Here is a 25,305-nt window from a genome sequence, read left to right as displayed (position 1 = left end):
AGAGTAGGCAGGAATGGGGGGTCCTGGAACCCACAGACCTACCCAGCCCCTGCTTGAGGAGTGGACACGCTTGGCACCTCTTCATTTGCCACAGGCCCTGGGGTTGGGGCCCAGGCACCCCTGTGCCCGTTCCACCAGCCCCTGCTTATGGGCAGCTGTGTGGGCCATTCGTGCTGCGGGACTCTTTCCACTGGACCTCACTGTAGCCCTGGGAGGGCCAGTCCTGTCGCCCATTCAGCAGGGGAGGAGAGTGAGGGTCGTAGGGGTGCTGGGTGGGCTGGCTGGCCCTGGCGGATGGTGGTGGACATTCCTTTCCCGTGGCAGCCCTAACAACGTCCCCCAGGCTGGGCAGCTACAGACAGCAGAAGTGTCTTCTCTCACAGGCCTGGAGGCAGAAATCCCACAGCAGGGTCCCAGCCTCTGGTGGCTGTGGGCGACCCTGGTGCTCCTCGGCCTCTGTCTTCCCATCCCCTTCTGTGTGTATCTTCTCCCTTCTCTTCTCTTTGAAGGATCCTTGTCATTGGACCCTGATCCAGAATGATCTTCTTTGGAGATCTTTAGCTTAACTACGTCTGCTAAGACTTGTTTCCCAAGTAAGGTCACACCTGCACGTTCTGGAGGTCGGGATGGGGATGTACCTTTTGGGGAGCCCCACGCTGCCCACAGAGACCACAGAGACTTTGTTTGTTCTGTCCCTGTGCCTCAGTCCCCCTGCCTGGCCGAAAGCCTGGGCTGCTGCTGAGTGTCCCCCCTGCCCCATGGTGGGTCCGTGAGGTGCAGCAACGCCAGGGCTCAGGCTGGTAAGAAATGTCACCCCGAGCTGCCAGACCTGCTCGGCTCTGGCCATGGGGGCAGAAACATCTGTGATGGTGTGTCCTGGGGAGAAAACTTCCCTCGTGGCACCCACCCTTACTTCAGATGGACCCTTAATGAGGGTGAAGTTGACAATATTAGTAATCACACTAATTGCCATTTGTTGAGCTACCTGCAGGAAGAGTAAAGAAAACTCTCATCCATTCAGCAGCCACAACCTGCCTCTCACAGGCAATCCCTCACGAATCCACACAACAGCTCTTTGAGGAAGAAGATTTCATGCCCCGTTCACTGATGGGCAGACCGAGGCTCAGGGAGAGAGGGTGAAGTGCCCTTGCTCACACAGCAGGTAGGAGGTAGAGCCGGCTTCAAGCCCTGGTCCGAGTGGCCCCAAAGACTCTTTGTGTCCCTCTGACTTCCTTGAAGAGCCTCATCTCCACTCCGTGCGTTGGACTTGTCTCAGCTCTTAATTCCATTTGAGCCTCTGGACCTCCTGGTCAGGTTGATTCAGCTGTGGCTGCCACCCCTGCTTGGCCAACGAGGAAGCAAGGAGGTGCATGGCCCTTCAGAGGGTCTGCAAGAACCAGTATGAGAGCCTGGCTCCTTCAGAGGGTCTGCAAGAACCAGTATGAGAGCCTGGCTCCCCTGACCCTGGGTCCAGCCTTCATGCTTCTGTGCTCCTGAGAAATAGAGGATGTCTTGGAGATGCCTTAGAGAGCACAAGATCTAACCCATCAACTTAGCAAGGAGGGAGTCGAGACCCAGTTAACCTATCCCAGGTCACACCAGGGTGGCAACCTGAGAGCCACATCTCCCATCCTCTCTTCTTTTACTTGTAAATCCAACCTTCCAAGCTAGATCCAACTTCCTATGCCAATCTCCCCTCTTCCTCTTGTACCCCAAAGTCAAACTTCCAAGCTCTATTCAAATCATTAGCTCTACTTTGAAAGCCAGAATTCTAATTTAATTTCAGAGAGTCTCTTCCGATTCCTAAACTGACTCTGAGCTGCAGTGAGTGCTTACCCTTTTCATCCCCCTCCCCGGGAGGGAGCCGTTTGAGGCGCCTTTGCATGTTGTAACCGATGAGAGTAATAGACATCTTTATCTGCACGGACTCAGAACCGGAGGCATCGCACAGATGCGATGGAATTACAGCCTCATCTTTTCTGGAGCATGCAGCCAGCTGGACTTCAGGGCTCCCGGCCCCGGAAGGGGCAGTGTCTGCTGAGTGTCTCCTTTGAGAACACAAATAAGAAGCGAGAGAGTTGGGAAAGGCTAATCAGTGAAATTATTCACCCACCACATGTCTGCCTTCAACATGGGTCTCAGGGACTTGTGCACAGGGCTCGAGAAGTCTTCGCCAGAATTTCCACAAAGCTACTGGCCCCTGTGGTGCTTCTATAAACTGCACCTTCTTTCATCTGTTAATGTGCTACATTACATTGATTGATCTGCCCTTTCCTTGCATTCCTGGGATAAATCCCACTTGGTCATGGTGTTAATCCTCTTCATGTGCTATTTGAGTCAGTTTGCTAGCATTTTGTTGAGAATTTTGGCACCTATATTCACACCTTATGTTGGTCCATAATATTCTTTTCTTGTGCTATAATTATCTGGCTTTGGTATTAGGGTGATGCTGGCCTCAGAAAGAATTAGGATTTGTTCCTTCCTCTTCAGTTTTTTGGAAGAGTTTGAGAAGGACTGGTGTTAATTCTTTGAATGTTTGGTAAAATTCACCCATAAAGACATCTGGTTCTGGATTTTTCTTCCTTGGGAGGTTTCTGATGACTGATTCAATTTTTATATTTCTATTTCTTTTTGAGTCACTTTAAGCAACTGGTGTGTTTCTAGGAATTTGTCTCTTTCAGCTAGGTTATCTATTTGTTGGCATATAAACAACAACTTTGCCTCCAATTCTCCATTTTTTTTGAATTCCCCAGAAAAGGAAGTTCACTCTTCAACCTCATGCCAGTAATTTTACTTTCCTGAAAAACATCCTTCTGGAGGTTTCATGAAACGTGTCATTGAATAAATTTAGATTCGGATGACATTCACCATTCACCTAATACTGCTGTGTGCTCCCACTTCCTTGATCTCATTTAGTCTCGCCCCACCTGTGCAGGTGGGCTTTGCTACGGTGGTTCAGACAGGTGCTGATCCTGAGGCTCAGAGAGGCAACCAGGAGCAAAGCTGGAGTCTGAATCCAGGCTTTTCTCTATTGCTCCATTACTATCTCGAACAGACTCAGGGCATGTGGCAGCTGAAAGAGCACCAAGTGCCAACAGAGGAGCAACCTGTGGCACCAGGAGAAAACCCCGGGTTCCTTAGCCGGGTCCCCAGGTCCCCAGTCTTGTCCCTGGCAGCCCCCAGCACATTCATTCCCTTGGCATCCTGAGTGGGATCTAATAAGGGAGGGAAAAATGCTCAGAAGGAAATACATGGAAGTACTGTGTTCACAGAGTGTAATGTATATACATCCTTCACTCAAGTGTTCAGGAAGTGGGTTGATAAAGGAAAGAGAGAAAGAGAAAGAGAGGAAGAGAGGAAGGAAGGAAGGAAATAAGAAAGGAAGGAAGGAAGAAAAGGAAGAAAGGAAGGGAGGAAGGAAAGAAAAGAAGGAAGAAAGGAAGGAAAAAGAAACAGAGAATGTGACAAAATGTTAAAATTGGTGTGTCCAAGTATCTTGGTGGAGAGGTGGTAGGGTATGGAGTTTGTATTATTTTTGTAGCTGTCCTCTATGTATGAAAGTATTTCAAAATAAAAAGTTTAAAAAAATCCAAGTGCATCTGGTGAAGCAGGGAGCCTGGGTTTGAACCTTGATCCTTGACAAGGAGCAAGCCATCCCATGCCTCACTTTTCTGTCAAGTGGGGATGACAACAGTAGCTACACGCACTTGTCAGGAAGATGAAGTAATAGGATCCTGTTTTGTTTGTTACATGCTAGCCTTGCTAATTTTTTCCCGCCAAAGCTTTCTTCCTGCTGTGTCCCCTTGGGATCCATGCCCTCCTTTAGAACCCCCATCTCCCTAGAAGCTTTTTCCTTGGTCCCTGCCCCCTTTCCACCCTTCTGCCAGCCCGCCCACCCCTTCCGGCCCTTGGCTGACCCCAGATAAAAGGTTCACTCAAAAATCACTCATGGGTTTGGGTCCCAACATGCTGGGTACTAGCTGCTGGAACCCTGGGCAAGTTAGCCATGCCCCAGGGCTGAAGCTTCCTCATGCAGCGGGAAGAGGTAGGCTTTATCCAGAAGGGGACTGTGGGGCTTAAGCTGCTAAGCGCGCAGCTCATCTGATGTCCTTGTGGCCGTGATGGCTTGTCCCTTGCTCCCTGGTGCTCCCTGGTAAAGACAGCACAGGCGGGTAAGTGGGCAAGCGAGTCAGTGAGTCAGGAAAGGGAAGGAAGGAAGTTGATTAAAGTCTGTGTCAACAAGCCAGGTACCCCCCTGGGTGATGGGGTGGGCACATCCTGGGAGCCAGTGTAGAACACCAGCCTCAGGGTCGTCCGGCCCGACGGGTGAGGGAGCTGGGGTATTTATGATACAGATCAAAAGCGGGGAGTTCTCTGCCCGATGCGCTCAAATGACCAATTCCTGAGACACTGGGGTTTCAAAGGGAGAAAGAGTTTATTGCTAGGCTCAAAGCTGGAGAGCAGATGGCTTATCAACCTAAAAATCTATCTCCTCGAACTGCAGTAACTCTGTAGTTTTATATTATCAAAAGATGGGCAAGTTTTGGATAATCAGTATAAAGGCTCGAGATGAAATTAGAAATGGTCTAATTATTGAGCATATGCAGACTGATTATATACTAGCTTTGACTAGTAGGATAGGTTAGGAATGGGGAGGGTTACTTCTAGGCTGACTCAAGTTCTTTTGTTAGTAGACATTAGGGGCTGTCTTTGTGATCATAAGGCTTTAAAGTTTTAAAACAGGATAAGGGGGTGAAAGCGGGGCCAGTCACAAGGTTTTCACAATCAGAAGATAAAACCTATAGAGTCATACAATTATTATCAAAGATCAAGGCAGCTGGGCCACACTTCAGCAACTGCAGGCATTTCCCTTTGGCCATTTTACAAATACAAGAAAGTAAGAAAAGCACTAATTTAATGATTCAGGAATCATAATTATTTGTTAATTCTTAACTCTCAGTTGCATTTACATCCCAACTCCCATCAGCTATTGGTTGACCGTTGCTGCCACGGATTTTAATTGTCTAACACTGCTACCCTGCTGCTTGGGCTGCAGAGTGGGTTCCACTTGCAAGAGTCCTCAGGTGAAGAAATGCAGACCAGGGGATGCAAGTCGGGAAGGTGCACACTGAAGCTGGGAGGGCGAGGGGACGCGGAGGCCCTGGGCACTGACAGGTCTGTGCTGCTTTTCATACCAAGTGTCCCGGAGCTCCCCGGTGCCCTGGTCTGTCTCCCTTGCAGGCTCCTTAAGGCCAGGGCTGCTTCCTCCATCCCCTGAATCCTTAGTGCTTTTCGGCACTTAGTGCATGGCCAGTACTTAGTTTAAATGTTTGATAAACGAATGAATCTGGTCCAACTCCCCCATTTCCCAGATGCAACGAAGTTGTGGCTTGGCCAGAGCTGCAATTTCAACAGGGACTTGAACCCAGGTTCGAGGGACTGACTTCTGTGTTTAATGTTGGCCTGATTGCTGAATGCTCTCCCCTCTGGCTGTCGCTCAGGTATGCATCGTGCAGAAGCGAGACACCAAGAAAATGTACGCAATGAAGTACATGAACAAGCAGAAATGCATCGAGAGGGACGAGGTTCGCAACGTCTTCCGGGAACTACAGATCATGCAGGGCCTGGAACATCCTTTCTTGGTGAATCTGTGGTGAGTGATCATGTCGCCGGCTCCTGTGAATTCCTCTTTAGGGGACAGAGTGCAAAAGTGGCCTCAATGCAAGGACTTTCCTGACTTATAAAGAGAAAGGAAGGACATTTTCTGGGTTCAAATATTCTTAAGTATTTTGTGGAGTATGATTTCTGATGGAATCTTCAAGCCTATGCTTTTGCCTTTTAGTTGAACTCTCTCTTAATGCTTACCCTCAGATGTGTAGATTGCATATATTCACTTCATTCATTCATTCATTCACTCGTTCAAACAGAAGAATGTGCATGAAACCTACACTCGGTCCTAGGCTCTGTGGATCCACCCGGGAGTTTCAGACAGACCAGTCCTTGCCTCTAGGGAGCTCACAGTCTTGTGTAGACACAACACCTGTCACCTCTACCCTGTATTGGATTTGCCAGAGATTGACTTCTTATAAGTAAATTTTAATCCTGTTCTCTTACCCGGTGAATCAGAATTGAAAATAGAAATCGGAAGAGAACATCGTTTTGCATTTGGGAAAACATGTGCAATGTTAGAAAAGAATGCAGACTACAAGAGGGGCTATGTTTTTAGAAAATCAAGCCCATTGCATTGGTTGCAAGAAGGCCGTCTAGGGGCTGGCAGCATTTTACTCCTCTCAGGACAGCTGCCCAGCAGGGATGTGCTGAATTCCAAGCTCCTGAGTCTGTTCCCTGGGGCTCCAGCCCAGCCCTTTCTCTCCATCCCATCCCAGGCCATTATCCCTACTTTAAATTCATGTTCTAGAAACTCCACCCTACCAGTGATTCCCTGCCTCTGTGCCTTTGCACACAACATCTCTTCTTCCTGAAACCCGCACCTCCCCAGTCTCTCCTAGCCAACTCCTATGTATTCCCGGAGCTCCTGGCATTCCAGCCTGGAGCCTTGGCTGAGCCACAGGCCGAGTGAGTGCCCCCAAGGGTCCCTGCATTGCCCTGTGTGTCACCCCACACAGCCCTTACCTCAGCAAGCCCAACTCATGGCTTTCCTTAGGTATCCTTACTAAGAAATTGCTTGTTCCCTGAAAGCCCAGGCTATTTCTTGATTCTTTGTGTCCCTCGAGTCTAACACAGTATAAACACTTAGTAAATGTTTTCTGAACCGGATTTTTGTTGAAGGGGAGAGGACAAGCTATTTTAGGAAACAAGTTCTGACTGTGTCATTCAGCATCTCAGCCGACTGTCACTGACCTGGAGAGCAACGAGGGCAGCCCCTGATGGGGAACCTGGCTTTGCCCCTATTCCTGAGGACCACAATTATTCCAATTACTTTTCATACTCGGAGCACTTTGAACATTGGCTTCCAGAAGAACAAGGAGGAGAAGTGATTGGCCTGTTTGAGGAAATCGAGGTTTGCATGACAGACCCCACTGATGCAGGCATTTCTGCAGGGAAAATTACTACATAGTATATCCCAGAGCCTGAGTATCAAGTGAAAGCCCTTCCCGTCTCCAGGGCAGCAATCCAAACACTGAGATAGTTTGGGGGAAATAAACCCCCTCTTGTTTTGATTGTTGCACAAGGAAATTTTTTAAAAGTCCATTTCTAAGTAGAAAAGCAACATATGTTCATTACAAAATGCAGAGAGTAAATGCATAATAAGAAACAGTCATCCTAGATGCCACCATCCCGGATTACATTTTGGTGTGTGATTCCTTTTGTCCTTTTCTTGTGTGTTTTATATCAATGACATTTAACTGTATATGTTGCATGTGCATATACACAGTTATATGTCATTGATATAAAAATGTTTGCTGATTTTGTATTGTGCTTTTTAAAATTAATAGTCTGGTAAGATCACTTTCTCCCTATTATTATAAACTCTTTGGAAACATCATCTCTAAAGGCCATGTAATTCATTTAACCTCGGTCCTATCATTTAGGTTATTAGGGTGGTTTCTAATTTTTTTGCCAGTGGAAATAATGCTGAGCTGGATCTCCCAGGAGGGAGACTGGAGAGTGGGCTGAGGGTTCGGGAGCGTGTCGGGCCCACACAGTGTGTGTTGCAAGACGAGGTCCTGTCTGAGCAGCCCCTTCCTGGGCACCATTCTCTGCAGCTGTGTGCGGGTTCTCCAGGACACCAACAGATGGATGCCAGATGCCCTTCAGCTGGATGAAAGGGCAGCTAATAAGAAACCTCTCTGCCAATGCTGGCCTCTAATGACATTATATTCCCATCATGGGCATGAAAGGAGTGAGCCTGCTGCTTGATTTTGGACTCATCTCTTAGAGCACTGGGCCTCCATTCCCTCATGAGTAATGCAGAGAATCACATTTTGTTTACCTCTAGGGCTATTTTGAGAATCAACTGAGAAGAAAAGATATGAAAGTATATTTTCTATAAATGAAAGTATTTTTCGCTATAAGAGGTTTTTATATATGTATATATATACACACACGCTATCATATATATATATATATATATATATATAAATATATGATAATAGATGGATAATGGACAGGCAGACAGACAGACAGGTAGGTGGGCAGGTAGGTAGGTGGGCAGATAGATAATGGCCCTTCACACTACAAGTGAAAAGGAAAAGCGACCCTTAATCCATGGACACGTATATGTGTGTGACACTGTTGTGGTTACTTTACACACTGTAGGGCCAGGATTTATTTAGCTATAGGGGACAGAAACTTAAACTTGCTTAAGCATGAAAGGGAGTGTCTTGGCTTTTGTAACTAAAAATCTAGAATCACAGTTGACGTCAGATATGGCTGGATCTAGGCGCTCGGTGATGGACCCGGTCTCTCTCTGCCTCTCCTGCTTCCCCTCTGCTTTATCTCGGAGCCATGACTCACACTGGCCCCGATGGCTCCACTCCCTCCTCCTAGCTGAACAGCCCCAGCAGAGGCTGAAGGTCACACGCCTGCCCCTGAGGCAATGGGCGAGGGGTAGGTTTGTCCCACCTGAGTGTCATGAACAGAGGGTGAGGGACAGGGATCTCCAGAGGGAGATTGGAAGCTGTTTCCAGAAGAAAACGGACCACAGACAGTGCCGACCGCATGATCGAGACCTGCTGCCCATCCATTACACGCTTGAAATCTGCCTTCTGGGACGAGGGTTTACAGCCCAGTTCTCAGGAAGGAAAAGCAGAGCCCAAAGCGCCTCATTCCCTTACCTGAATCCACACGGCTGGTGACAGGGCTGGGATTCAAACCTGAGACCACCCCACCATGCCCAAATGTTTTTAGTTCTTATGGAGAAATGACCACTAACACACACAGGGTACTTAATATACGTCTTCCTTGATGTCTTAAATCCTCCTGACCCCCTCACGGGTTTCCTACGATGATTATCTGCATTGTACGGGTAGAGCCACTGAGTCACACCACCAATAGGTGGAAGAGGCGGGACTTGAACCCATGGCTTTGCTGTCCACGTGTGCCACTGCTCTAACACGGCTGCTTGCTGGTGATGAGGCCCCTGGCCCTTCCCTGTGTATTTCGCCCCATTCCACCCTCTCTCCAGCATGGAGCGCCTCCTGCTGGGCTTCTCTCGCTGCCCCCTCGCCCTGCCGGAAGAGTGCATGGGGTGGAATTGCTTGTTGGGTCTGCAAGGATCTGCTGCTTTCTATTAATTAGATGTCAGTGTTTCATCTCGTTCCATGGAGGGTGACTTATCACAGCTTCGGAATCCTGCTGCACCCCTTCTCATTATTCTTTTTGTGCAGACACTCTCCACCACCAGCACAGGGCTGCCACTGATTAGTTTTCATGGCACTTTTGTCCCTAAAGAATGAATGATTTGCATTCCCAAGCCTGTGTGGATCCAAGGTGAGTTGTCAAGTGCAATATTTTCACCTGTTCTGAAGAGAAGCGGCTTTGCTTTCCTGGGCTCAAGACAAGCAAAGCAAGGGAGGAAGAGAATAAAAAGTCACATGCCAGACAGTGAGGGCAGCTGATTAGCAAGAGCCCCGGGAGGAGGGGGAGATGTGTGGGGCCGTGTTTCGACGTGCAGGCCCTGAGGGCTGGCCTCCCGATTCTAATCCCAGCTCTGCCCCTTGCAGTACGAGTCCTCGAGAGTGAGTTGATTCGCCTCTCTGTGCCTCGGTTCTCCCATTTGTAACATGGAAGTGAAAAGGCTAACAACAACATAGGACTGCCATAAGGCTGAAATGGGGCCATGCAAGCCAAGTGCCAACATGGTCTCCATTTAGGGTGGCCGTGGTTGCGGTGAGGCTTAGCGCTGGTCCTGTGGGGCTGGCTGGCCTCTGACTTGTTGAGTGTCTCAAAGTCACGTCACTTCACGTCTCCTTGTGTAGATGACTTGTTCTCTCAGTGTATTCTAGCATTGCACCTGTGGATGTGCCGAGTTCTGGAAGATGTGTCATTGGTTTTTAGTGTAAATTTCCACTCTGACTGAATGTGTGTGTGTGGATAGTTCATACTTATTTTCAGGCTGCACTTTCAGCTTATCTACTTCTATTTATCTGATTGAGTATATGTACTAAACTGTCTGTTAAAATGTTTTGTTTAAAATGGGGCCGGGGAGGGCACATGCCATGCCTTTAGAACTAAAGCAACTGTGAAAATGAATACGTGGCAGGATCAGATGAGAACTCGTGCCTACTATCACTTTACACAGTTCTCATTGCAAGTGTGTGTTTCTAGAACCTTTCCTGGATGCCACTGAACCAAATCAATACAGAGCTCGACATGCCACTGTAAACCAAGCAAGAGCCACTTAAATCAGTGGCTTAATCTTTTCTTCAAGCATTGAGACCTGTGATTGAAGTAAACCTGTGTGAGATAGTTAAAAATGGAGCTATTCTGACTGGGCAGAGGCAGGGGAGGAGGTCAGGGAGATGGCAGAAACTGGAAGTCCCCACGGGAACCTTTGACAAAGGATATAAACACTTTACAAAATGATGGCCAGTGGCAGAGCAGCAGCGTTTCCAAAAAAGGATCATCTTTGGCCTCAACCTTTGCTACAGCCTCCTTAGTAGCATTGCAATGCTCAGCCACAGTTACCCATCACCAGGCTGCCCTCCACAGGGTCAATGGTATAATCTCACCAAAGTGCAAATCTGAGCCCACCGCTCCTCAGTGGAAAACCCATGCTGGCTACCCAGAGCCCACAGAATAATGTCCCTCCATGACCTGGCCCTGCCCCGATGTCCGGTCTCATCTCCTGACCCAGCACCTGCTACCATCTCGGTGCCTTTTTATTCCAGCAGCACTAATGGTTGGAGGTACCTGCAGTTCATCTTGCTGTTTCCATGTCTGCAGGCCCTTGCACATGCTGTTCCCTGCCTGGAACACCGTCTCCCTTTCCACTATGTGAACTTCTCTCATCCTTCCGTGAGTCTTCATTCATCCAGTGGATAGTCATTAGGCTCTTACAGGGTACCAGGCACAGCACTCATTTTTAGGGGTACGGAAATGACGAGAATCAGTGTGGCTCCTGTTCTCTCGGAGTTCAGCGTCCGGGCATGGCCTCTCCATCGGGCTTTCCCAGCACTGCCACCCACCCCATCCCGAACCAGTGGTGCTTCCTTCTGTGCTGTCACAGCATGAGCCAGCTCTGTCGCATTTACCTGCTCATCGGTCTCTTCCCCCTGGAACAGAGGGCTGCTTGGAGGAAGGGCCCATGCCTTATTCATCTCAATATCCCCAGCATCTGATGCTCAGTGAATTATTTCATTCAGTGTTCAATAAGGGCCTATGATGTGCCAAATTCTGAGACTGCTGGTGATAGAATCATGAGCAAGACCATCACAGACCCCTCTTTAGTGAGTGAACAGACCAGAGATGAAGTGGATGTTAAACCAAGAGTTGCTTGTATCCCCCCCTCTCTCCCCACATCTGAGTGGTCACGCTTGGGTGTTCTGGGTAACTTAAGAAAAAGTAGATATTCTACCTCACCCTGGGGGGGCAGGTGATGTTCTGGTTCACCCAATGCAGAGAAGGAGAATGCCCCGGGGGTTCCCGACTCCAGTTCGTGATACCACCAGTCTCTGACTCTTTCTGGGACCCTCCTATCACCATGGTAACCCCCATGAGGAAGGGACAAGGGGTGACACTGTCTTGTCCAGGGTCCTTTTTACATTCTTTTATGTTTCAGGGTTTGGAGCTTCACTTGTGACTTCACCTTGTGTTAAAGATGCCAGGTTTACAACATTTTACCTGTAAGTGGGCGTAAGTTTGTAATTCCTAAGGGGCCAGGTGAAGGGCTGTGAGTGTGGGTTGCAGGGTGTACCACACTGGATTCCTCTGCTCAGAGGATCAGCAGGGAACTGTGGAAAGGGCTGGGTGGGGGCCGGGGGTCACTCTGCAAATACAGGGCCAGGGGAAGGGATTGTTGGGCCTGGGGGATTGGCCCTGGAGCAGCAGACAATTCCTTTGAGAGAATGATGGAGTCTGACCATCAGTCACCCCAATTTGTGCTCTAACAGGAGTAGAGGGATGGCACAGGGATTGACTGAGGTCACGTGGAAGAGCCAGGACTCTTCCTGGACCCACTGATGGTTTTGGGGGTGCTCTACTTTCCCCACCTTCTGCCACAAGACACCTTCTGGTATGCATTTCTCTAACTGCTCCTCCTGCTTTCCCACATGGTTTTCTGTAATCAGAACTCTCCTTGTCCTTGGGGAATTATTAAATCCATCCCACACTTATTCAATGCCTAATTATGTAGTAACAATACCATTTATTGATCACCTACTGTGCATGGCTCTTTTCATGTTTTATCTCAATTAGTTCTCACAGCCACCCTGCAAGGCAGATTTTATTAATCCCATTTTCTAGTTGAAGCTAAGGACTAGTGGGTTAATAATTTGAGTAAGAAAATAGAGCTAACAAGAGGCAGCAATGGTGTGTTGGTCCGTGTGTAACAACCAGCTCTCTAGGAACAAAAAAAGCCCTGATATGTAGTGTTTGCCATTTCCCATGGTGTAAATAATCCCAGCATGTTGATTTCAAACTACCAACATGATGTCAACCAACTTGCAGAGTTTCTGAAAAATTAGCAATTGGATTCTGAGTCTAAGCCGGCTTTGCTAGACACTGCTAGACCCAGATCTAATGACAAGGTCTGTGTTCTCTCTAAACTCAAGTTCTGTGAGCTGGCCCAGGGCTGAGACTCAAGAATATCGGGATGAGTAACTGATGCACCCTACCCTCATGGAGAGGAATGCTTCCCATGCGAAAGAGATGAAGGGTGTTGATTGTATACTTAACAGAATATTGGACGTGGGAAACAGTCCTTCTCCCTCCTAGGTGCATATCCTTGGAAAGCCTCAGTTTCCCCATCTGCAAAATGAGGGCAATACCTCCCTTCCAGGGGCACTATGAGTTTCAAATCAAATGAGATCCAGTGGATGAAAGCCCTGTGGGAATTATAATTTGTTAGGCAGATACACATTGTAATTATTCCTTCTGAGAAAAACTGATGCATGAATAACCTGTAAGTCTGCTGAACAGTTGCATTAAATTTCATGCAATTGGTTGTACGAGATTGCTAGTGAAGCAATGAATGTGGTTTCACCTGGAAGTACTGCAGATAAAGCCAATGGGAACTCACTGATGAGTGACTACATTAAGCTCATACCCCAAAGAGCCACACAAAATGCATCTGAATGTAATACATTTTAATGGGAAGCTATTTATCTGCTGATGTGAGTTAAATTAAATTGGAAATTATGGCGCCCTTGATCCTCAAATTTTCAAAAGTCATATGGCAACCTCCCGCACATGGAGAAAGGAAGGGTCCTGCAGGTGATCCTTCTGCTACCCACCCTCCCAGTTGCCACCAACCTGCTCCTCACCTGTGGGTGCCCTCAGGAGGGAGCAAACCCTGCTGCCCTGGGGACTGAGCTGACACTTTTTCATGGCACTTTCTTATTAAAAAGAAAAAAAAAAGGAGAAAGAAGCCATTGGAGGAGGGTTTCCACAAGCTCCATCTACATCTCCAGATCCTCCTGCTTCCAGGCTCTTTACCTTCTCCCTGGTTGTTTCAGTTTGCTAAAGCTGCTGAAATGCAATATACCAGAAATGGGTTGGCTTTTACAATGGGGGTTTATTAGTTCACAAATTTACAGTTCTAAGGCCGTGAAAATGTTCCAACTAAGGCATCAACAGGATGATACCTGGACTCTCTGAAGACAAGCTGCTGGCCTCTGGGACACCTCTGTTACATGGGAAGGCACATGGTCAGCGTCTGCCAGTCCTTTGCTCCCAGGTTTCATTGCTTTTAGCTTCTGGTTCCAGTGGGTTCCTCTCTGAGCTTCTGTGAGTCCTCTCTTAGCTTCTCCAGAGCTTTTCTCTATTGGTTTCTCTTAATCTCATCTCTCAGCTTCTCTGGGCTTCTCTGAGCTCTCTGGAATTTTCCTGTGTGCCCTTTATCCTCTTATAAAGGACTCCAGTAAGGGGATTAAGACTCACCTTGAATGGGGTGAGTCACATCTTAATTGAAATAACCTAATCAAAAAGTCCCACCCACAATAGGTCTGCACCTACAGGAGTGGATTAAAAGAACATGGCCTTTCCTGGGATGCATAACAGCTTCAAACCACTAACTGGTTACAAGTGATGAACTCTCCATAATCTATTCAATGCTCAACCTCTCCCTACGCCCCATCTCTTGCCTGCTCAAGAACACCACTCACTCCGGGGATTCTGTTTCTGTTCTGCTTCATCAGTTTTTCCATCTCCACTGGGTCTTTCCCATGAGCCCTCAAACATACTGTTATTTCTCCCATCTTAAAACAAAAAATAATACTTTTAAAAAATTAAATATAAACTTCCTTTGACCCTTATACCAATTTCTGTTCTCTTCACAGCAAAATTTCTTGAAAGAGTTGTGTATTCTCTTTGACTCAATTTCTCTCTTCCCTTTCCCTCTTGAACCCACCCATATTGCATTTTTTCCTTCTATGTCACCAAAACTATACTTATCAAGGTCACCAGTGACCTCTATTGTTACATCTAATGGTCAATTCTCAGTTCCCACCCATCTTCACCTATCACCGGTATTTGGCAGTTATAGTCACTCCTTGGAAGACTTTCTTTTGGAACATCACACACTTCTGAGGTTCCTCTTAACCTATCTGGCCACACTTTGCTGTTTCTGAGATCCTCATTCATCTCCCCAACCTTTGGATACAGGATGCAGTGCAGTACTTAGTTAGGGAAACTTTCTTTTGTACACTCACACCTGTTGATCTCATTCATTCTCATGCCTTCCATTGTCATCAGTGTGGCCATGATTCCCAGATGTACATCTCTGCCCAGACCTCTCTTCATGAATTCCTGATTTGCATATCTGTTCACTCTCTCCACTTGGATGTCTAACAGGAGCCTCTAGCTAATCATGTTCTCAACCGAGCTGATCTCTCCCATCACCTGCCTCGTCCACTCCTCCCCAGCTCCCTGGGTGGACTTTCCATCTTTCCAGCTGCTCAGGCCAAATACCTGCCAGTCATTTTGATGTCCATTTTCCTCTCACCCTATACATCAAATGTATCAGTAAATTGTTTTTACCTTCAAAAGATACTCAGAATCCAATATAAAGAGGTTTAGGATATGCTTTAAGAAGGAGGAAAGGTAAGAGTATGCATGAAACAAAACTGGTGATGAGATGATGATTGTGGGAGTTGGGTAAGGGTATGTGTGGTTGTATCTACTTATTCTGTCTATCTTTGTTTGTGTTTGCAATTTTCCATCACAGAAAGTTAAAAATACACAGCTTCAGAATCTTACCATTTCTCCCCAGCCCCTGTGCTACTACCTGGCAAGCCACCTTTATCTCTCACCTTGCTTATTGCAGTAGGCTCTTTCTGATCCACTTGCATCCAGTTTTTGCCTCACCAGGTTTACAGTCAACAGATCAGCCAGACCTGTTAAATGTTGTTAGATGATGTCAGACCTCTGCTCACAGCCCCCCACTGACTTCTCATCTCAGACAAAGGAAAGCCAAAGTTAATAAAGGGCCCTGAAAGACCCCCTATCCTCCTCTATGTGACCATATTTCATTCTCTGCACCCTCCTCTGGCTCTCTTCTAGGCACACTCACCTCCCCACTTTGTTCCCTGACATCTAAATCTTTGCACTTGCTGTTCTGGATGCTTGGAGTGCTCCTCCTCTGGACACCTTCAAGGCCGCGTCTTTATCTAAAGCTGCCTTCCACCTAGGGTCTTCCCCTGACCACCCAATTCAAAACTGTAACCTCCTGCCCCCTTGGCAGTTCTAATCCACTTCCTTGCATTGCACGTTATGGCCTCTTCACCTTACAGCACACCTGTGTTTTACTTAGTTATCTTGCTTACTTTCTATCTTGTCCCCCCACTCCCATCCCACCCTGCAGGAAGGCCCCATGACAGCAGGGATGGCTGTCTGCTTTGTTCACTGCTCTATTCCCAGCACTCAGAACCGTGCCTGGCACCCAGTGGGTGCTCAGTAAGTACTTGTTGAATGAATGAGTAGGATGAATCAATGTTCCCTTTTCCACAACCAGTTGTATCCAGAGAGCCATATGTGGTCAGTTCAGCTGGGTTTTTACCCACACTGACCCACACTGACCTGGAAACCAAACCAAAATTGACCCCTTTAGTCCATTAAACCCCATATACATCATTTTGCTCATCTGCACATTAACTGAACAAGTGGTATTTCAACCCCCATACTTCTGATCCAGAGGTAAGTTTGTGAAGCTATGGAAGGGAAGGGGTTCGTTTCTGAGGGCAACTGTAATAAGCCAGCACTAATGGAGGGGCTTAAAACAACAGGAATTTATGCTCTTACAGCTCTGGAGGCCAGAAGTCCAAATTCGAGCTGTGGGCGGGGCCGAGCATCCTCTGAGGGCTCTAGGAGAGGCTCCTTCCTGGCCTCTTCTAGCTTCTGGTGGTAGCTCCCGGCCATCCTTGGGGCTCCTTGGCTTGCAGCTGCATCACCCCAATCTCCACCTCTGTCCCTACAAGACCTCCTTCCCCATATCTCTGTGTTTCTGCATCTTAACATGGCGTTCTCCTCTCTGGGCATTAAATTTCTCCCTTCTTAAAAAGACCCCAGTCACTGGATTTAGGGCCAGGCTAATCTTGTATGATTTCCTCTTAATTTGATTACTCCCACCAAGACCCTATTTCCAAATCAGGTCGATTTCACAGCTTCAGGGGTTAGGACTTCAATATATCTTCCATAACATGGAAGTAATCTTTTTTATTTTGACAGGTGATGATTCTAAGAGCTAACATTTATGAAGCACCTACTGTGCGAAGCTCTTCAAATGCATTGTCCATTCATTCTTCACCACAGCCCCATCGGGGGGTGCTTTTGTTTTCCCATTTTACAGAGGCAGCCACTGAGGCATGGGAGGTTAAATGCCCAAAGAGTGGACCACGTGTTATGGGAGGCGACACTGCTTTGGGGTTTGTGAGCTCATTGATTCAACAGGTATTTAGTAAGCACCTGTTATGTGCTGGCTGCTGTTCTAAGTATTGGTGACACCATACAGAGAAAAAATGATTGTCCCCACCCTTTCTCAGACTACTTCGGGAGAGAGGCAAAAACAAAATAATGATTTAGAAAAATGCATAATTCAAAATTATGATGTGTTAAGAAAGAAATGCCTAAGAAATGCTGAGACTATGAAACAAGAACTTGGCCTTATTTGAGGCATCAGGGTGATGACCCCAAAGAGGTGGCACCTTCTTTGTTTCATGACACTGGACCTCACAGTGGGTCCACAGATGGGTATTATTGTAGATGAGGAAACTGAGGCTCAGAAAGTTCGGGCAACTTGTCCAGGGCTGCACAATTAATAGGAGGGAAAGCCAGGACTCACATCCAGCCTTCCTGACCCCAGAGTCTACACTTCCTAGCACCACCTTCTATTTTCTTCCTGATGCAGTCAAATTTATTTGGAATTGACAAAGAATTTCGGAGGAAAAATGGAGACGTGCAGTTCAGATCTTGTCCACTAACTCAAATTTTGACACTTACTTTTCCTGGATCTCAGTTTTCTCAGCTGTAAAGTGAAGGCCTTTGATTTTGTCCACTGGTTTTCCCCTGGTTTCTTTGGGGACCCGAGGTGTCCAGGAAGCTCTTTAGGGCTCACTCCAGGGGTTGGTGGCATGAGTGTGTAGAGACCAGGCTTCAGCCCTGCCTCGTTCTGTATTCTTGGGCCTTGCATGTTGGTATTCAATGTTTGATTTCATTTTCGGAATGGGTTTCTGTTGCTTACACAGGTTGACAGCCAGTAGCCTAGACAGCCTCTCCTCTTCTGTGAATCTGAGATTTGACAACCTGCAGCCTGCTCAGAAGGCTGAGAATCATAACCAAGCGGAGCCAGTTTTGATAAGCAGAGATAAATGACTCATCTCCGTGATCAAATCCAAAGAAGCATGATGGGCTTAGTGAAAATGAATCATGACTTGTCAAATCCAAGGCAGCATATTAATGGTTAAAGAAAAGTATTCTTTTCCACATCCATGTTAACCACTGAGCCTTCGGGCAGGTAGCAGACTCTACAAGAAAAGGAGCAGGGTGCATGGCGCCCTCCACCCTGCATGTCTTCCCCACCCAACCAGAAACCTTCCAGGACCTTGGGAAGTCAAGACTTATATCAGGATATAAGTTAAAGACTTAAAGAAAACAGAATGTAGTAAATGTCTGCTTTCAAGGGAGTCTGCTGCTCTGATAAACATCCACTTGTGCTTCTACTGGAAGAATTGTTTGAGATGCAGGTGGAAAGTGACAATTCAGTTAAAGGATCCACTACTTGTCAACAGCAGAGTAGGGCTTTGTAAGGTCCTAAATCCCAGGGGATGATATTTTCTTAGGGAAACCATCACAAGGAACCTTGTGGACCATTCTTCCTTCTGTTGGATCCCCAGTGAGAACCCTGCTGTGCACAGGTCCAGGGGACAATGCACACAGTTTGTTGTACGAGACAGAAGCCTCAGTTCTCAGGCCATCAAAGAGCAGGGTGGAGCCTTTTGAGCTCCTGGTCTTCTTACTCAGCTCCTAAGGACTGTCCCCAGTTTCCCCCCCCCACCACACTCCCTTCCTTGCTGCTCCTCCAGAAGAAGACCCCACGGCCATGGCTCTTTCTAAGGGTCTGGCTGCCTCTCCTTGAGGTCACAGGATAACAGGTGGGGGAAGAGCAAATCCTAGAGTCTCTGGGTCATTGTCCTCTCGGTGCTTCCTGGCCACTCCCTGAACTGGGCCCAGCAGCACCATTGGGCTCTCTGCTGTCATCGCTTCACCCCTGGAGACGGGACCTCAGTCACCCCCTCCACCCACAGCCCCTAGTCTCCGTGGACCCTGAGCTCTCTTTCTGTGCAAAGGAGAAAGGAAAGGAATGAAGTGAGCCTGCTTAGCTGAGTTTGGTAGATGAATAAACTGAGACTTGGAGAGGTGAAGTCATTGCCCCAGCCTTCTCAGGTCATGAAATTGAGGAGTCGGTGTTTTAAGCCCTGTCTGCCTCCAATCCCTGAGCTTTCCCACCACTTCACCTGCCTCCCCACACACCGCGGAAGTGCCAGAGAAAAAAAAATGCAGCTGAAAACGTTAAACAGGCAAGGATGACTTTAGTCAAGGCGATTGCAATAGAACTAAGACTGAACTCAACTCCACTGAAACAAAGGACGGTGGGCCTTTTAGGGACTAGAGTGAACAATTGAAAAGCACCAGAGGAGCTGAGGGGGTGTCAAGCAGTGGGGTGTGTGGCAGGTTGAATCATGGACCCCAACAAAAGACTCGTTCATAATCTTAATCCGCGTCCCTGTGGGTGTGAGCCCATTTGTAAGTAAGATGGTTTGAAGATGCACAGTGGGCAGACTTTTAGGCTCACCCAGTCCTTGAGTTTCTCATTATTCTGTATCACTTTCTTCTGAACATACATCACCATCAGAAATTATCCTGCTTATTTATTTGCTAATTTGTTTATTTTTAATAAAAGGAACCATCTCTGAGACACCAGAACTCAGACCACAAAAAATCCCTGGTGGAATGAATGAATAATTCCCTGGTGGAATGAATGAATAATTGAATGACATGGACCATCCTCCACCTTCCCAGTGGTTATGCCTCTTAACTAGCCCCCTTGTTGGACTGCACCGATCAGCACAAGCCTAAATGGGGTGAAAGTCACATCCGTCCTTGTTGCTGACTACGATCAGAATGTGCCTAGTATTGTTGGACCATTGACAATGATGCTGAGATTCACACATATGTGGACACATGTAGACAAATACACTAAAAATAATCTTAAGTATGTTTTACTTTCATTTTTGTTTTCCTAAAATTTTTTCATCTTGGAATTGATATTGAATTTTATGAGATGACTTCTGAAGAACATCAAGCTGCTCAGAAGTTTGGTTTCCTTGGTCTTAAAATACGGTGAATTATGTTATTAAATTTGCCCACAGTGCACCCTCTGATCAGGAGTGAAATCTAATTTGTGGTGGTTTCACGGTGGAGCATAATGACACAGGATGATGTTTTTTCAACAAATAACAATGACAATAATGGCAATATCTGAAATTCACTGCATTCTTTCTGAGTGTCAGGTTCTCTTCAAAATGCTCTACCTGTGCCATCTCGTGTCAGCCTAACCACCCCCTATGATCAATTGTTCATACTTCTCATGGGGGAAACGTCACAGAATCTGTGTAAAGTGATGGCTCACCACCCAACAATGGATAACTCTCAAAGTGGGGCTCTTATCTTGATTATAAAACTGTGTCCCTGATTATTTGCTTAAAATAGAAAGTCCTAGAAGTCCACACACTGGATCAAAAGTTTTTTTTTTTTGAACATGCCGTGAAATAGTATTACAGATTTGTATCATTTAGAAGAGCAATCTTTAAGAATGCCTATTTTACCACATCCCCACCAGCTAATTTGATGGGTAAATAAAATAGTACCCTACAGTTGTTTTTATACACTTGTCTTTGATTCCCAATAAGATTGATATTTTTTTCCATAAGGTTATTGGCCATTAGTTCCAGAAATGTTTTCTGAGGAAATATTTGAGTTGGGTCAACAGGTGGGAGAAAGCAGCCAGTCTTCCTCATAGTGGGATTTGATCTGTTTGGCCGACTGTGCAGGTGTGAGGGGTAGAATTGGACCCCGTCTCCCACCCCAGCACATTCAGTGACAGTGTCCACATTTAGTCCTGACAATCCACAAGGGTGATGATGTCACACTTGATCCCAAAGAAGAGGCAGGATTTCAAGAGGCAACAAAAAGGAGGAAGCAAGCTCCAGCCAGAGGGACGGATGTGAGCAAAGGTGTGGGAGCTTGGTGTATGACGTCATGTCCGGTCATCCTGTCCTCTCCCCTTGACGTCACATCCAGTCACCGTGTCCTCTCTTTGCATTTCGGTTGTAGTGGTTGTTTTGGAGACAAATGGTAGCTCTTAGCATCAGGCTGTTTTAAAATTCTGGCCTCGCATAGTGTTTGTACAGAGGGGCTGATCCTGTGTTTTCCTCCTAATTAGGCACTTTCGTGTCAGGAAAGGGAAAATCAACTTAACCACTCCGACAATTTCCATTGTCCCCACACTTGAAGTCTGTATTGGAGTAATGAGATTTCTGATGAACCACGAGGGAGTCACAGGCTTTGTGTCGGGATGTTAATCTCGTGGGGGGCATGGGCCTCACAGAGAAACTTTACAGGGCATTATGAATCAGATTGATGGCTTAGGCGTCCTGCTCACCCACAAGCCAGGCTGAAGTCAGGTGCATGGAATGAGTGTCATTTGAATTAAGGGTGCAAGGAAGTTATTTGTACAGCAGCAAACCAAGCACGATGAGTCTGTGTGTCATCAGCTCTATGCAGCATGTAAAAAGCTTAATAAGGTGTACACAGAGAGGTGCCAAGGGGACCATTTTAATGACTATATTAAGTGTTTTTCATTAACACATCTTTGTTTCTATGTTCCGCGACCATGTACAACTGAATATGTGAAAACCATTTGGTACCAGACATGGTTTATGAACTGACACCTCTAACGTTTCTCACATTCTAAGTCAGATCCACAAATGCTTCACTTTGCCTCTCTGAATCATTGCATGTTAGTGGAGCTTACAGTAATAAGATTTCGTTCTGCTTCTTTCAATTAAATTTGTCTTTCACCCTTTGGTTTTCTAACTTGACTAAGCTTTGGAATGTTATTAAATTACCCTCTGACACCCAGTGGCTTTGTATAGTTGGTCAAGTCTTTGCATGTGCTGGTCCATTTCCCTGAGTTTCCTCCCACCCCTGCCCACCTGCTGAGCTCCTATTTGTGCCACAAAACGCTGACCCCCACTCTCCTGGGAAGCCTTCCCTGATGCCACACAACCCCGATGGAATGAGCCCCTCCCCCACTTAATTTTGATTTTTGATTTACGTGTGAATCCATCCCCAATGGACAATGATCTCTTTGAAGGCAGAGATTTATGTTTGCTTCATCTTTGGTGCCCCATGTCCAGTTTTGCACTGGGAACATTGTAGGTGTTTCTGGCAGAGGCAATGCAGGGGCTCACTCATATCACATACTGTCTGCAGAGTGCCTTCCCGTGCTGCAGAGCCTGGAAAACTGAGTCTACACTTCCCAGATTCCCAGGCAGCTTGGGTACTGGATGTGACCTGAGTTCTGCTTCTTAGCAGCATTTGCACCAGACTTGAGTTGGGAGAGGAGATGAGGGGGGTGGGAGTAGGCCAGCAGGCACCTTGCTTTGCTGATGAGGTTCTCGCAGGGGCAGCGTGTTTGGGAGCCGGCCACCGTGGAAGCAGCATGTCCGCTCTGCACCTGCACCCTTCAGGCTTTTACAGACTTTTCTTTAAAGCTGGGGCAGCAGCTCCCTTGACGACCCAGTTCTGGGTGTGGCTTTAGGAGTCTTTCCTGGAAACTCTCTTCTTCAGAAGAGTCTCCACCACACAGTCATGCAGCCATTTGCTGCTCCACAGTAAATCCCTTCCTGCCTAACTCACTGGTGTGGATTCTGGTCTCTGTCATTGAACCTGAACTGAGTCAGTTCACAATAAATATTGTTTAAGAACCTTATAGTGTAAAGAGACTGGAATTCAAATTCAAACATTTGCATCCGATTTCAGACACATCAGTTACTAATTGTGACACATCAGTTACTTAACCTATGCACGCCTCCATTCCATCATTGGGTAATGAGGATATTAATAGCTGTCCTCACTGCCTTATGGAGCTCTGTGATGACCAGATGACAGGATAAACATGAAACCTCTGTAGGTCATAGACAGGGCTGTGCCGATGGCAGATAGAATTAGTACTCTCCATTCATTTCTCCTTTATCAGAACCGTTCTGTAGCACAGTTGTCTCAACTGCAATTAGAATCACATGGGTGCTTTTTAAAAAGTTCAATTCCTGGTTCCACTCTAAACCAATGAAAAAAATCTCTATGGGTGTGGCCAAATCTTTGGTAGGAAGAAGGAGGGAAGAAAGGAGGGAGGGAAGGAGGGAGGGAGGAAGGGAAGGAAAAAGAGAGGGGAACGGTTAGCATTTCAGTTTGCTAAAGCGACCAAAATGCAATATACCAGAAATGGATTGGCTTTTACAATGGGGATTTATTAAGTTACAATTGATGGTTCTTAGGCCATGAAAATGTCCAAATTAAGGCATCAACGGGATGATACCTTCTCTGAAGAAAGACTGTGGGCATCTGGGGTTCCTCTGTCCGATATCAAGGCACATGGCCGGAGTCTGCTCATCCTTCACTCCCAGGCCTCGTTGCTTACAGCCTCTGGTTCCAGTGGTCTCCTTCAGTTTCTGTGGATCCTTGTTGTTTCTCCGGGGCTTTTCTCTCTCTAAGCTCTCTCCAAATGTTTCTGCCTTTTATCCTTTCACACGACTCCAGTAAAGGATTAAGATCCACCTTGAATGAGATGGGTCACACACCAGTTGAAACAATGTAATCAAAAAGATCCCACCCACAACAGGTCTGCACCCACAAGAATGGATTAAGAGAACATGGAGTTTTCTGGGGTACATATCAGCTCTAAACCAGCACAGTTAGGAGAACCAACCAGGTGATTCTGATATGTCGAAAATAATTGCTGAAGTCTTGGTTGAAAACAGGTGCTGAACTACTAAGTGTCTCTCTGTACTCACATTATGTTTTTCCCATGCAAGATGTCCCACCTGGGAGAGGAAATATTTTTAATGCAGTGCTTGGAAAAAAATACTGCTTTCCCTGAGGAGCTGGAATGAAAATTGTGTATCTGGCATTGTCCTCTCTCCCTCTGCTGAAAGGAAACTCAGAGCTAAACCTTTGGAGAGGCCTGTGGTGCAGAAAGAAGAGTCACCCATGAACAGGCAAGTCTCCTATACCCCATTATTATTGACACTTAGCATTGGTGTAGCACCTTTGATGCAACTGATGGAAGAACAGTAAGATATTACTGTTAACTATAGTCCATAGTTTGCATTAGATGCATTTTCCCCATATACCACAGACATTGGGAGTAAATGGAACCAGCAAGCCCTGGGGCCATGAATTAGAACAAATGGAAGAACATTCTTGTATTTGTACTATTAACCACAGTCATCATCTATAATAGGGTTCCCTGTGATATATGGTCCCATGTTTCATCCTCTAGCTTTCCTTCTAATACCATACATGACCTTAGACCCTAAACTTCCCCTTTTAACCAGAATCACATGCAGAATTCAGTACTGTTATTTACACACGCAATAATGTGCTACCGTCACCTCTCCTATCCATTTCCAAACACTCACATTCAGCCTCATTAAAATTCTGCACAGTTTAAGCATCAGATCCCCATTCTATTTTTAAAGTGGTTGAAACCCCTCCGTGTTGCTTGTGAAGGAGTCACGGTGGCCAGATCCTCCCACATGTGCTCTTCTCCTCCGGAGTTCAGGACGATAGAGTAGATCACCGGGATCTGAGCCAGATGGGAGAGCACTGCTTTATTAATGCATTGGCCAAAAACCCACGCCTCATTGACTGCTTCTGCCCAAAGCAGATTTGGAAAGCTTAGCTTAGACTTGAGGCCAAAATCGAACCTCCTTCCTCCAACTCCAATTTGGGTGCAGGGACGCTCGGATTCACATGTACCTGCAGAAATAGGAAAAGTTGTGCTGAGCAGACTAAATGCACTTACACACAGCCCCCTTGGGGATTCTGACTCACTGAGCATCTGGTCATTCGGGCAGCTTTACCAGCTGTGGCTGCTGAGCCTCATGTCCGTGGTTTCAGTTCGTCTGAGACGAGGGCCCCCACAGCAGTCACTTTAAAGCTTTCTGGTGCTGCTGAGGTGCACCCAGGATTGAAACTACTGAGCCTCTGAGCCCGTCAGCACCCAGGAGGTTTGTATTGGGTGGGCCACTGCCCTGGACCCTGGAATGAAGGAACAGCGGTGCAGAAAATACGGCAGGGCTTCCTTTGGGAGGCACAGTGATTTTTTTTTTTTTTTTTTTTGAAATAAGTTCAAAGTTATAGGAACAGTTGCAAAAACAATACAAACTCCATACACAGAACTCCAGCATACCCTGACCCCCCTTCCCCGATACCCCTATCCACCAACTTTAACATGCTGTCACACCGCCATTTCTCTTTCCCTCCTTCCCTCCCTCCCGATCTATCATCCATCATCTATTGCTCTGTCTTCCGAACATATGAGAGCAAGCTGCACACATCCTTGAA

General features: G+C 46.7%; 1 protein-coding gene across 1 annotated transcript in view; it reads left to right on the top strand.

Moving 5' to 3' along the window:
• STK32B (serine/threonine kinase 32B) overlaps window positions 1-25,305 on the top strand; it is a 480,888-nt gene that overhangs the window by 147,641 nt on the left and 307,942 nt on the right. The window contains exon 3 of the mRNA XM_037829382.1: window positions 5,502-5,653. Coding sequence (XP_037685310.1) covers window positions 5,502-5,653 — 152 coding nt within the window. The remainder of the gene's footprint in view (window positions 1-5,501; window positions 5,654-25,305) is intronic.

The sequence above is a fragment of the Choloepus didactylus genome, chromosome 3 (assembly GCF_015220235.1).
Source record: "Choloepus didactylus isolate mChoDid1 chromosome 3, mChoDid1.pri, whole genome shotgun sequence".
In the NCBI taxonomy this organism is placed as follows: domain Eukaryota; kingdom Metazoa; phylum Chordata; class Mammalia; order Pilosa; family Megalonychidae; genus Choloepus; species Choloepus didactylus.
The sequence above is the reverse complement of the archived record's forward strand: the minus strand, read 5'-3'. Positions and strand labels throughout refer to the sequence as shown.